The following is a 14,525-nucleotide window of genomic DNA, read 5'->3' on the forward strand; positions in this document are numbered from 1 at the left end:
TGTGTGTAGATTATGCACATGGACTCACCTGGTTCTGGATCCAAAGTGTATCCCGGGAATACAGTGTGAGAACCAGGAATACACCCTAGATCAGGTGCCGGTTCTGCACAAGGCACCACACACACCTTCACACTCACACCTTGGAGTCACGGCATGTTTTTTAGGTGGTTGGATGAAACCAGAGGAGGACACGCGACGCTCCGTACAGATACTAATCCGAAACTCGGGCTTGAACGACGAAGTTCTGAGAGTCTAAGAGCGTGGGCCGTCTCAGGAACCTTTGAGGAACCCTTTTGAGAAAACAAACGAAAGAAGAAAAAAAAAACTTAGTTCCAGTTCGATTAGAACGTTTACATTTTTTCCACACAGACCTGTTGTCGACCTGATATGTTTATTTGGAAAGGGTGGTACTTAGGGTACTAAGGGTAGTCGTAAGCCTTCGGTACTTGTTAGGAACGTTAGCTTCGTAGCCGAACATGTCTGTGTGGATCGGCGACATTTTGAAGAAAGGAACATCGTGTACATTTAACATTAAAAACAAAGTTAAGGTACTCTGTGTGTGTGTGTGTGTGTGTGTGTGTGTGTGTGTGTGTGTGTACACTTTACTGTGTGACTGAATTAGCATCCAGAGAATTGGCGTCACGTTCCAAGCTGGCACGGTGTGTGTGTGTGTGTGACGTTAATTAGGGGGTGGAGTTAGTGCTTAAAGCCTGTGCTGTCAGTGGAGTGCACACACACACACACTCACACACATAGGCAGACACACAGAGTGGTGGAGTTAAAGCCTGAACACCATCGCTGCTCATCATCACAGCGCTGCTACTGCTGCTGCTGCCGCCGTGTGAGTGTGAGAGTGTTTGAGTCGAGTGAGTGAGTGAGTGAGTGTGTGTGTGTGTGTGTGTGCAGGTCTCTGATCTGATCTGCATCCTCTCGCAGGGACTTTAGTCAACTCCACATCCACCTGAAGCTTCTGTGCCGAGGAAATCTTCATCCGTCCACTTCTCAGACTCGGAGCTGCGGAGGACCGACACCACAGACGCAAACACAGGTAACTTTCAGGACGAGGAGGGGGGAAATCACAGAAATTTTACTCGAGAACATTCTAGAACGCGGGACATAGAGGAACCATGTGTGGTTCTCTAAACGATTTTGATGTGTGGTTCTTGAACTGTTTATTATCGATGTCGAGAATCACGTTCTATCATTATTTTGGCTTAAATTTTTTTTTTTTAAAAGAAAAAAGGCTGAAGAATCACAGACTGAACGGTTCTTCAAGGAACCAAAAATGGTTCCACAGGAACTTTCCTGGTACCGTTATGATTCTGTGTATCATCACACGAATATCAGTTCTTTACCCGTTTTCTTTCTTTTTTTTACATGCACAATAATAAAATTTCGACATTCGTTCAGTCTCAACACGCACACACACACACACACACACACACACACACACACACATTAATTTTTTTCAACTATTCATTTGTAACTAATTACAAGTAATTAATTAATTTGCCATTTTTAACTATTTACATTTTACATGTTTTGGTTCGATCTATTCATTTCTTACTTAGTTAGTCCCACTATATATATATATATATATATATATATAATTATAATTATTTATTTTGTCCAATTATAAATTCCTGCGCTCCACCATGTTTTACTATTATTATTCTATCATTTTTGTTCATCCCATTATAAATTGTTCAAGTTTTTTTTTTGGTTTCAGTATAATGTTTATTTATTTATTTATTTATTTATTACATATTTATCAATTTATTGATCTAGTCATTTTCACATTTATTTATTTATTTATTTTTTGTTTGCCTGTATTTTTTTTATCGATTGATTGATTGATTGATTGATTTTTTTGCCGTATAATTTCATTTTATTTCTTGTCCTCTAAATTTCTCCAATGCGTGCCACATTCGTTGTCCCGAGAAAATGTATTCACCGCTCAGTGTGGCAGAACTAATCACAGTTAAAGTGAACTGTAGAACATTTTCTTCCCGTTGAAAAAAATGAATGAAATCGAACTTTTTCAGAGCTGTAAAATCGGAGCGCTGGCTTATTGTGAGGGATTGAAAATCTGTCCGTATGGAGTTTTCCGAATCTCTTTGATGTCTCAGACATGGCTTAAAATCAGGGTGAGATTTTGGAAAAACTCTGAGAGAGAGAGAGAGAGAGAGAGAGAGAGAGAGAGAGAGAGAGAGAGAGAGAGATCATCAGAGAGTGATGCTCGCTCTACCGCTTAACGATGATCTCAGTGCTGTGATGTTTCAGGGAAACGCAGACGTTATCCGGTTCTCCTCTGCGTCTCCTAAGGAACGATCAGGAAAAAATAAATAAATCAGAGACGTTAAAAACTGCATATGAAAATAAATAAATAAATAAACAAACATACATAATAATAATAATGAGAAAAGAACAATTATATATACGGGTATTAGTCTAATTTAATAATCTGTCAGTTATTCTATGACATTTTTCCTTTCCATTTTTCTTTTTTAGCAGATAGTTTATGCTTCTTCTTCTTCTTCTTCTTCTTCTTCTTATTATTATTATTATTATTATTATTATTATTATTATTATTATTATTATTATTATTCTTTCTGCAAGTGTAATAATTCCCTGCTCTGTTTTGGTCCCTGTGTCCTGCAGCTCATGGCGTTGATGGTGAACGTGTGCTGGATGTTGGCGCTGGGTGCGTGCTCGGTGCTGACCGTGCAAGCGGAGTGCACTAAGGAGTGCGCACTCTGTCTGTACAGCTCTTTAGCAGCGCAGCAAGCAGACAGCAGCACCGGGGTACGAACGCGATCATTCGTGTTCCCATACGGTGCATGTTTACCTGCGATAAAAGGACAGATCAAATAAGCACACAATTTAGGCTGCAACACAGACTATACATTTGATCGACGCTATACGTTTGACATTTTACGTCGCTTACGGCTAAAAATGAACTGTAGGTGTTAATGGTAGTAGGAAATCCATCGACGGTGTCGTTTCATGCTGTTCAGTTACAGTAATTAAGTACGTAAGCGTTACGTTTAGGACCTGAGTGTGTGTGTGTGTGTGTGTGTGTGCCTTTTTAGAGTAGTTTATTTAACTATAGGTGGAAATTCATTCAGGTTTAAGTCTTTTATTTCTCTTATACCAAAACAATTTGCCCTCGATTGCATTTTTATTTATTAAAAGAGTACGATGTACTCGTTTCGGTTTTTTTTTTCTTCCCATTTATCGTTACATTTAATGTTCCGTAAAACAAGTGAGTTCCTGTTCTCACTTACGTTATAGCCGCTATAAAGAGTCGTTCCCTTCACCGGCCGACCTTTTCTCTCTCGCTTGAAGTTAATGAGACGCAGGAGAAGAAAAAAACGCAGCTTGAATTTTTCGTTGAAAGAAGAAATAATAAAATCCTCTGACACCGGAGACTCCTTCCGTAAACGTTAAAAAGTCTGAATCAGCCGTTTAGCTGTTACTATAGAAACGGTGAAGTACTGAAGCGAGCGCATTAACGTAAACCTGGGATTGCGGCTGGGAAGACTATCCGAGCCCGCGCTGTTATAGGAAACGAACCGAGCCCTTCTGACCGATCGGATTCACCGCTCCGAAACCGTTCTAACTTTGAAAATAATGAAATCTGAGAATAATTTGTAGATAAGGAAAAAAAAAAAAACCGTGTCAAAGCAGAATGTTGACATCATTTCGTTCTGATATAAACAGATCGCTGTTTGGCCCCGACGAAGGACTGGATTCTTTAAATGAGACACGATTGAATCAGACATTTTGCATCCGATCACGGCAGACCTGGGATTTGAAACCGCATCACCACTGAACCCTGATCGGCGCAAACAGACTGCTGTGAAAGCTCTAAAACGTTAAATGGGTTCGTGTATGAGAGAGGATTAGGCAGCTGTTGTCTCCTCTGTGTGCCGTTGGCTCCGAGCCCTGCGTTTTCTCCGCACCGTTCCAGCTGTTTGTACAGATGCTCTCGCTCGTAGACTTGTTTTATCGTTATGCACCTCTGCGTGTTTGTTCTCCTGTTGGATTAAAGCGCCGTGTCAGGAGCAGAAGGTGATTATCTTTATGATAGGCCTTTGGTGAGATACGTGCAACACGATGGTGTGAAGTTTATTGACCTTAATCTAATCAGATTTCATAGTTAGGAGTAATGAATGGAATGGAAGAAAGCGAAGCAGCAGGTTGGGCTTCCAGGCTCCGTGCGCCAGATAGTGGGGACTCCGGCTTTCATCGGCGAGCGTGTGGGTTTCATTCGGCGCGTGGGTCTAAAGGCGAGATGAGTCAGTATGAAGCGCATCTTCGTTTAATGATGATTGAAAGATAACTTTATAAATTTACAGCCAACAATTTTATAGGATTGTTTCAGTGCAGTAATGTGTGATGTAATATGTAATATGCAACGTTCAGTATGATTCAGGGGAAAAAAAAAGTGTTAGTATTGAGAACCGAGAAGCCCTGTTCTCTTACCAGGACTGACGGATACAGAGGCCACGCCCCCTTCACTAGGACTGATGCCACAGAGGCCACACCTACTTCGCTTGACTGCATAGCACAGAAACATTCCCTCGTCACTGCAATTAGCACGCCTCATTTAGGCCACGCCTCCTTCACTGGAATTGACAGTCTTTCACTAGGACTGATGGCACAGAAGCCACGCCTCCTTTACTGCCACTAATGAGCACAGACTCGACACCTCATTCACTGTAACTAATAATCACAAAGTGCACGTCCTCTTCACTGTGACTGGCAAGCACAGAGGCCACACCTCTTTCATAGGAACTGACAAGAACATAGGCCACACCTTCTTTACTGGGACAGACACACCTCCTTATGTGGGACTGACAATGACAGAGGCCACAACCTTTTCTTAGGAACTGACAAGAACATAGGCCATGCCTTCTTTACTGGGACAGCCACACCTCTTTATGTGGGACTGACAAGCACAGAGGCCACACCCCCTTCACTTAGCCTAAAAGCAAAGACCCATTCCTTCTTTAGTGGGACTGACAGGTCCACAGTCCACGCCTCCTTTAGTGTGACTAATAGGAACAGAGGCCATGCCTCCTTCACTGCAACTGTCAATCATAAGGGCCTCACCCACTTCACTGGGACTGAAAAGGTCAAAGGCCACGCCCTTTTCACAGGGACTTACAAGAACATAGGCCTCCCCTCCTTCATTGGGACTGACAGGGCCACTCCCCTTTCACAAGGATTGTCAAGACCCGAGGTCACACCTCCTTCAGTGGGACTGACAAGCATAGAGACCACGCCTCCTTCACTGGGAGGGGCAGACACAAAAGATACGCCCTCTTGTTTTAGTGTGCCGGTTACCTTTAACGTTCCTAATAATTAGTCATCAGGTGATTTCAATTTAAAATGCCGTATTACAATAAGAAATTCCCATCGCAGAACTTCCTAACATGTCGCTGAGTATCTTCGCGTCTGTGTTTCCTCTTCAGCCCTGCACACTCGAGTGTGGAAGCAGCGTGGACCTGAGGAAGCTGGGACTCTGTCGGAACGCTCTGACCGAAGACGAGCGTGCCGCCGTGGATCAAAAACCAGAGCCTGACAGCGCCGAGCACCTTCTGGCCAAGAAATACGGCGGCTTCATGAAACGCTACGGTGGCTTCATGATGAAGAAGACCTCAGAAGACCTCACGAAAGACGAATCCGACGGCGTTTCCGAGGAGGAGCTGGGCATCCTGAGGGAGATCCTGAGGGCGGGCCTGAACGCCAACGAGCCAGGCAAGGAGCTCCAGAAGCGCTATGGAGGCTTCATGCGCAGGGTGGGCAGACCGCAGTGGCTCGACGAGAGCAAAAATTACGGCCTTCACAAACGCTGGGAGGACGAGGGAGCGGAGAGCGTGTTGCCCGAGACGCACAAGAGATACGGAGGCTTCATGGATTAGGAGCCGATGCGAAGATTCAAAACGGACACTCATCGTCGCAAAGCAATCCCAAATGTGTGCAAAGCTTACGACTTCATGTTCATTTATTATTAATGTATTAACACGTGCCGAGTCGTTTTCTTTATTTTGCTATGTGCGAGTCGTTGCTATGGGTGATTCTTTGAGCGACTCTTTTAAGTGAATCAGTTTAGTGAGTCAATTCGCAAGCAAATCAAAATGTTTTGTTTTATTTTATTAATTGAGTGGTGTGTACTTTTCTTCAAAGACAATAAAAAAATATACGTTAAGCAGAGTAAATTGAAATAACAGCCTCTGTTATGTTTATTATATGTTTTTCGTTGTCTTGCTGAATTATGGTGCGTTAATAGATTCACGAATCGAGCTTCGAGAGATTCAACGTTTAAACTCAATTTTGTCTATTTTTTAATATACCGTGAATGTAATAATGTCATTAAAAAAACTAAAAAAAAAAACTTGTCATGTAGATTAACAATGATAATGTGAACCCACGCTGTAGCTTGTTTAATGGTGAACCGAACGAATCAGCATCCGATTCATTTAAATAAGTAGTTCAAAAGAATCAAATCGCTCAAGTGACTCGTGATGCCCATCACTTCTTTGCTAATGACTATATCTGCCTAATAAAGTCTGTTCGGTAGTTTAAGTGTGTGTGCTTTAGTGGTTTATGTTAACGTCTACACCATGCCTATATCTATACATCCCCGATTTTTGCACAACAATCACAACGTTGCTTTCTCCATAGGGTAGTGAAGTGATTCGTTACACAAAATCAAGTGAATTGTTTTGATCTTTGAGTATGTGCAAGATTTCATCTAAGTGTTGATGATGATGATGATGATGATGATGATGTTGTGTATCTCACGTTTATCTCATGATGTGTTTCAATCATTTCTGACAGACTGGCTGTACAGAGTACAATAAATTCATCTGACTGCAGGAATCAAACGTGTGAGCTTTGGGTTTTTGGGTTATTTTGGTGAAATTAATCTGAATCATTGTGCACACCACCACTGCAACTTCACCACATATCCCTAAGTTCACGCAAGCAAGTCAGTATCGCCACTGTTGTACCTTGTGGGCGTGGCTTGTCCAGCGTTTTTTGTAGTCCTGATGAAGCTAGTTAGTAGCTAGTAATATCTAGTAATATCTCTTATAAAGCTAACTAGTCAAACTGTTTGATTGACACGTTACACATTTGGCTTTGTTCTAGCTTGGTCGGCAAAGCAAGATTAGCGAAACAAAGCTGACTGCACTAGCTTCATACGTACTCTCAGCAGACGAATCACAGGATATGATGAAACTGCAGTTATAAGTTCGTTGACCCGTAAATGGAGAGGAACTGCCGGACCACGAGCGTGATAGAATTGGTCCGAGGTATCATTAGGGTGTGTCGCTTTATCGCACCATACCTAATGTTTCAAACTGATCCGCTTCCAAATTTTCAACTCACACGCTAATACCGCCGTCGACGCCGCCATCCCGTAGATCGCTAACCAGCCGAGCCGAATCTCCGCCGGAACTCGGCATCGTATAGCTTCGTTGCATTCTGGGACGTTGAGTCCACAGTTTTCAGCAACGTCTCTACATTTTCTAGGCTGGATTTCTCATTAAGATGACGTTGCTGGAAAGTGTTAAGCAGGGAAAAAAAACACTCTTGTTCTTTTTGTCTTTAGGAGCTAACGGCATAAACCTGACTGCTATCACTAACGTATGAACGCTCCCCCCATTTTTATCCACGCTAGCAACGACAACGTCCCTCGTGTGATACGCAGAGCGACTAACTTCTGACAGGAGTAACGAAAATACGTCACCAACCTACAAATTAGCGCCGCAACCGCTAAACGTTTCCAATTTAGATGTCATGTGTGTTCAGGTTGGAGTTTTACTTCAACTTAGTTTATGAATCTATACAGTCTAAAAGGGTGCAAAGAAACAATCCAAAAGCGACACATGATTCCTTCACAAAAACAAACTGATTCATTCACACCCTACATAGTGCCCGGATCCAGTTCGTTTACTACTTAGAAGAAAAGCAGTCGATTTGGGACGCGTCCCGGACGAACAGTCACGTGACTCAGGTCTGTATTTCGCAATGGAAGTGTGACAGCGAATTAAACGCAATTCGGATCTGTTTACCACCTACACACGGAGCAGGTAAGCGCTACAGTCTCTTCAGTACTTATTCACAATGAACATTATTTTCTTTAAGTCTTGTTAAATGAAGAATTGTTTGTTTAACACAAATAACACTATGTTATCTACACTGTCAAGCTTCCTGTTTATAAATATGCAATAATCCTTCTTCGCTTTTCTCGTCTCTCCTAAACATAAAACCAGATAATTCAGATATCAAAGCCTGAAAATCTGGGATTTGGACAGTTTAAAATGAGCTTAATTGTGCTGTTAGGTGTACAGTAGACGCTTTAATTCATTCTCTGTGTTAAAGGGACTCTGAAAAGTGAGATCTCGCGATACTTGCTGAGTTTCGTTTAAAGGTTTCAACTCTCGCGATATTTCAGGAAACAGTACATTTTAACATGTAAAATGACGGTTCCTCTTAGACCCAAAATGTCACAGACTTCTTATATGTTATGACATTTGTAATTAGAAGTAAGCATTACAAAACAAAAATGAATCTTTTAACTTTTTTTAAAAAGATTATATAATGATATATGTTTAACTATGAGAAAGAGTTCCACCGAGAACCTATTTTCTGGAATTAAGAACCATTACTGATCCAGTAAACCTTTTAAAGTACCAAAATAGGGTTCTTTATTATTATTATTATTATTATTATTATTATTATTATTATTATTTAGAGTTAATATATTACTCCAAACTCGTTATTTTCGCCTTAATATGTAGAACCTGTCGGGCTTTTAACATTTATCTACCCTGGTAGTTGGTGAGTTCTTCAAAGGTTCTTTAAAGGTTCTAGGCCTCGCAAAAGGAAATTTGGAAACTTTCAGAGAGGAAGACACTGTTGTAGGGTTCTACATAGACTCTTACACTCTTTACTCCTCCATCAGGTCACACGGATGGCGTTCAACATGAACTTCCTCCAGGAGACTCTGCGTGTGCTGCTGCTGTCCGTCTACTACTTCCTGGAAGCCTTCGTGAAGTTCCTGCTGCCGGTGGGGAAGAAGAGCGTGGCCGGGGAGATGGTGCTGATCACGGGGGCGGGCAGCGGAATCGGACGCATCATGGCCACCGAGTTCGCCGGAATGGACGTCACGCTGGTGCTGTGGGACATCAACCTGGACGGTTTGAAGGAGACGGCTCGGGCGGCTAAAGAGAAGGGTGCTCGGAGCGTGCACTATTATCAGGTCGACTGCAGCGACCGGGCCGAGGTGTACCGGGTGGCTGAGCAGGTATGATCTCATTCGGTGAGCAGAATTATATACAGTAGCACAGCCTTCTGTCCTGCAGCCTTAACTAATTAACTAATGATACTGTATATTTTATATCCCCCCCACCCCCCCGATATAATGTATTTCCAGGTCAGACAGGAAGTCGGTGACATCACAATCCTCATAAACAACGCTGGCATTGTCACCGGCAAGAAGTTCATGGATTCTCCAGACGCCCTTATTGAGAAGACGCTCCAAGTTAACACGATGGCTCACTTCTGGGTATTTACCTCGTTTTCTAAAGTAACATTGTTCAAAGAATGACGCATCGTACTTTTTATTTTTATCCATTTCTAATTATGTTTAATGCTGTGGACTGTCCGTGAAGCATGTCTCGCCTTACATTAGATCAGCTCTAAACGGTCCTATCTTCATTCCCATCTGCCAGTCAAACGGGAAGTATGCACACCCTTTTCAGGTGAAGATTTACAAACGGACGTTTTATCCACGTTGTTCCCGTTTCAGACGTATAAAGCATTCCTTCCAGCCATGACGGAGAAAAACCACGGCCACCTGGTCTGTATCGCCAGTTCTGCAGGACTGATCGGTGTTAACGGTCTCGCAGGTAACGTACTCGCGGTTGCCCGAGAAATAAAAACCACGGCTTGAATGTTCAGTTTTGTCCTGAAGGTGTGACGCCAAAACCTGTTGACAAACCTGTTGTTCGGCGATTTCAACCCTTAATGCATGAATTGTTTAAGACTTTGGGGGCAGTGTGACAAAAATATCACATTCCGGTTCTTAAACAGGTTTGTACACGTCGGTTTGTGAACAAATTGCCAGGAATGAGAGGTTGAAACATTATTTGTTTAATGTCTTCAATTAGAAGACGTGTATTCATGAATATTTAACATAAATACAGTTGTGCCCAGTTGTCTTGTGATAGTTGTTCACGAGTCCCTTGTTTGTCCTGAGCGGTTAAACTTCCCGCCGTTCTTCAGAAAAATCCTCCAGGTCCTGCACATTCTTTACTTTTCCGGCATCTTGTGCATATTTGAGCCCTTTCCTCTCCGGCAGCGGCTCTATGATGTTCAGATCCATCTTTTCACACCGAGGACGACCGAGGGACTCGTACACGACTGTCACAAAAGGTGCGAACGTTCACCGATGCAACACGGTACATCAAGAGCCAGGGGGGTGTAAACTTTTGAACAGGATGATCGGTGTAAATTGTTAGTATTTTATCTTCTGGGAGACATGTGAGTATACTGTTTAGCTTCTGAATGCTGGAACTAAATGGAAAAAAAAAAACATCTTTAAACAAAATAACACTTTTTGTTTGTTTGTTTGTTTGTTTGTTTGTTTGTTTGTTTATTTGCCCTGTCCCCTTCGAAATGATTATATTTAGGGGTCCAAGCACTAAAGGCGACTTTAAGGAAACGTCGATAAATCAAAACACAAACCGGGTTTTGCTTCACAGATCCTCGGGACACCGCCGTTTTTGAGAAGCACTGTATTAGCGTTCATGCTAATGCGAAGTTCTAGCTCACACCAAAATATTTCATTGTCTTCCTTCAGATTATTGCGCTAGCAAGTTCGCCGCCGTGGGCTTCGCCGAGTCCGTGGCCCTGGAGCTCCTCGCCGTAGGAAAACGAGGCATCAAGACGACTATAGTGTGTCCGTACTTCATCAACACGGGGATGTTCGACGGCTGTGGCACGAAGTGAGTGATCAGGCGGGGAAAGCTTCTGGTGCAGGGTTCTACACTGGACCTTTAACGCCTGGAGAAATCGTGTAAGAAGCCGGTTACGGTTCTGAAATTACGCCTCAGGATTAATGTGACCGATAGAATCGTCTTTTATATCGTCAGTGAATTAAATCCATCTCTTTAGACTCTGAGAGATGAGTGTTGAGTGATGCGTTGTTGTTTTTTTTTGTTGTTGTTTTTTTTAATAACGGAAGCTCTGCCAGTAGTGCGGCGTTATGTTAACGCGCTCGTTCTGGTGCGTCATCGTTCCTTTAGTAACCACCGGAACTTCCTCGGTGAAAATACGTAGCCCCGGATTGGCGGGATCACTAGCGCGTACCTCTTCCGCATCACCTGACACGCGTGCTCATCCGTTTTGCTCTGTTTTGTTTTATTTCTTCAGATGGCCACGTTTGCTTCCCGTCCTGGAACCCGAGTACGTCGCGAAGAAGATCATGAACGCCATTCTGACAGACCAGTCCTTCCTTTTAATGCCAAGGGGCATGTACTTCTTAATGTTTTTGAAAAGGTAAGTAAACGTTCTGATCAAATATATATATATACCACTGGTTTATCTGCGAGTTATTTGGAGTTCACCCGACCTTCCAGAAAGAGTCACGTGACCTAAATCATGCGCTACGTTAATAACAAACGACGTCGGACGTTATTTAACAACGACGGGGAATCTCCAGTGTCCGTGCTTTAAGGTTCTCTATAAGCTAGCGTGTCTCCCAAAACAAGCAATGTCTCTCTCTACCACCGATACGGATCAGCAGTTTTGATGACATCATCCTGCACTTCAGCTTCACTCTCGACCGTAGAGTCTGAAGTGTCCCACCTGCAACATCATAAAACTCCACGGTACTGACCGTAAAAAGTACAGCGCTGTGAGGCAGGCTGAACGTTCTCGGCTATTTAAAAAAGGGGGAGGAGCCCCGCTCGATATGTCCCGCTCTGACTTCCTGTTCCGGTGGAAATAACGCCGCGCTTTCACGGCGCTTCGCAGAGACTCGACTTTGTGGTTTCTCGGCAACGTAAACAAAATAAAAACAAGTATTAGTGTGTTTCATAAAAGGCTACTTATTTTCAGGAGGAGTGGATTGTTCATAAACCGAGGCATACAGGCTCTCATCAAACTGGTTACAGGACTGAAATGCCAATAATGCACTTCTTACGTTTTGCAGAATCCTGTTCGTCTCTCTCTCTCTATCACGTTGTCATCTGATCCTCCTTGAGAAAGTCTTTGTGCGTCTCAGATTAAGCAACACCTGTCTGGCAGGATAAAAACGGCCATTTAATCGCAAACCCGAGACGGGTCTATTGTTATCTGGGCGGCAGGGTGGTAATCATCATCGCTGCCTTTGTGGCACGTGGGACTGCAGCTGTATCGTGGTAACGTACGCAGGCAGGTGCTGGAGAAGTGTCCACTCGAGACCTTGGCCATCTGAATCTTGACCGATCTATTGAAATCATTAGGAAGGTGGGTGTAAGTCCCGCACGGATGATCTCGAGTTTTAACGTGTAACCCTTCGGTACGGGTGTGGTGGAGGGATGTGACCGTGTGCTATATGTTTATCATCAGGTGAACATCAGCGGGAGGTCGGCGAGAACAACAACAAAAAAATCTATTAATATGCAAATGGATCCGCCCACGGCGTCACGTAATTCCCCGAACATAAATGCCGGTTTGTTCACACAATGCCGCAGATGATTCTTTTTTTTTTTTCATTTAAAAAAAGAAAGCTCGTAATTATTTACCCACATCCGAGCTCAAAAAACACTTCAACGTGCTCGTAATTTAAACTGCAGCGTTACCATTTCCCCCCCAGTGTCACAAACGACTCGTTAAATGATCCGTTCTAAAGGATTCGTTCTAAACTCCTCCTTTCAGAGGGCGTACTCTGCTCTGATCGGTCAGACGTCCCAGTCTGCCGTGATCGGTCTGGCGCTGTCAGCGAGCAGAGATGAAGACCAGAGGCGGGGCTTTTTGTTACCAACCTACATACAGGAAGTAAAGTCTGGAATCATTAACGAGTCGATTCAGCCGTTCAGAATCGGTCCCTTCTTTCGGGAGTCCGTTTATCGTGCACGTTGACTTCTGAAACTCTGCAGCGTTTTTACATTCGCAAACAGCTACGTATGTAACACGCTACACGAAAGGGAGTATTTGGAAAACCGTAACAGGCGCACTTTAAAATGCACGGAAGGTCGTGTCCACCGACAGAGACCTCGACTGTCTCGCCTGTTCTCTTTGACATCTCAATTGAATCCTGACGCAGGTCACGGCTCTCGTCATCGTTGGATACGTCATGTCATGAAGCACGCTGTATTTGTGTGATTTTATTTATTTATTTATTTATTTATTTCCCCATCCCCCCCTCCCCACACACAGTTTCCTGCCTTCTAAGGTAGCCGTGATCCTGGGCGTGTACTTCGGAGCCTTCAACTTCATGGACACTTTCAAAGGAAGACACAAGAAAGTGAATTAATCCGAGTTCGATTTCGACAGCATTCGATTTCTACTTTTTAATAGAATGAATAATAATAATAATAATAATAATAATAATAATGTAATGAATACATGATCAAATCACAGCAGATCTTGAAGGTGGTCCAGTTGTGCCTTAGCGAAGCTGCATTTTTAATCTGTTTACGTGTTTACGCCGTGCCTCAGTGACGATATCGTCCACTCGAAATGCGTTCTTCAGTTTGTTTGACGTTAACGAGTGTTAACGTGTAGGATCAAAGCCATTTCAGCATTAATACACTGGACCACTGTTATTTTTCTAACGGAAATATTTCGCCTGGATTGTAAAGTTGTTGTTGTTTTTTTTTTTTCCTCCGTAAGTTTAGAAACAGACTGCAGGGGTGTGGTTCTGTGAGGACACGCCTACAATAGTTAGTTTATTAAATATCTGTTTAACAGCCTGCGATATGAAACTCATGCTGTGACTAGGTTTATGTACTGTATGTTGGGGAGAGTGGGGTCGGTTGTAACACTATCTGTTCCTCCAATCAGCAACCAGCTGTGGTATTGGTATGACAGTAAATTTCCTGAAGAACATTTTGAATTGTGTTCATTCTACACGTAGATGAAACCATAATGTACGATGTTTGTCTGTTTCACTTTCACATGGCGTCATCGATGGCATTGTTGACAATGCTAAGCTGGTTAGTTAGCACATCTGGCTTTAAGATGGTTGACGGTGTGGTGCTGGTTGTACCAGTGTTAACAATAAAAGTATTTAAGATACATAAAAAAATAAATAAATAAATACACGAGCATTGCCTGATCTTTACGTGTACAGCTTCAGCAACACCGTGCTTACTGACAGCGATAGAACCTGGTGTGTTCTTCTCAAGGTTTAACGTGTCGTGTATCCTGACATGCTTTTCTGCTCATCACGTTTGTAAAGAGTGGTTATTTGAGCAGGCGGTAGCCTTCCAGCAGTATCGGAAATACTCAAACCAGTCCAA

At 42.9% G+C, this 14,525-nt stretch overlaps 2 protein-coding genes across 2 annotated transcripts; both read left to right on the forward strand.

Moving 5' to 3' along the window:
* Positions 1 to 609: 609 nt before the first annotated feature.
* penka (proenkephalin a) lies at positions 610 to 6,594 on the forward strand. The gene is made up of 4 exons (XM_017496067.3): positions 610 to 841; positions 937 to 1,048; positions 2,662 to 2,805; positions 5,481 to 6,594. The coding sequence occupies exons 3-4, from the start codon at positions 2,665 to 2,667 to the stop codon at positions 5,928 to 5,930; spliced, it is 591 nt and encodes a 196-aa protein (XP_017351556.1). The 5' UTR covers positions 610 to 841; positions 937 to 1,048; positions 2,662 to 2,664; the 3' UTR covers positions 5,931 to 6,594.
* Positions 6,595 to 7,992: 1,398 nt separating this feature from the next.
* sdr16c5a (short chain dehydrogenase/reductase family 16C, member 5a) lies at positions 7,993 to 14,330 on the forward strand. Its single transcript, XM_017496066.3, has 7 exons — positions 7,993 to 8,105; positions 8,981 to 9,322; positions 9,452 to 9,583; positions 9,827 to 9,926; positions 10,880 to 11,024; positions 11,452 to 11,577; positions 13,441 to 14,330. Exons 2-7 carry the CDS (start codon positions 8,990 to 8,992, stop codon positions 13,535 to 13,537), a joined length of 933 nt encoding a protein of 310 aa, XP_017351555.1. The 5' UTR covers positions 7,993 to 8,105; positions 8,981 to 8,989; the 3' UTR covers positions 13,538 to 14,330.
* The last annotated feature ends 195 nt before the right edge of the window (positions 14,331 to 14,525 follow it).

The sequence above is a fragment of the Ictalurus punctatus genome, chromosome 20 (assembly GCF_001660625.3).
Source record: "Ictalurus punctatus breed USDA103 chromosome 20, Coco_2.0, whole genome shotgun sequence".
In the NCBI taxonomy this organism is placed as follows: Eukaryota; Metazoa; Chordata; class Actinopteri; order Siluriformes; family Ictaluridae; genus Ictalurus; species Ictalurus punctatus.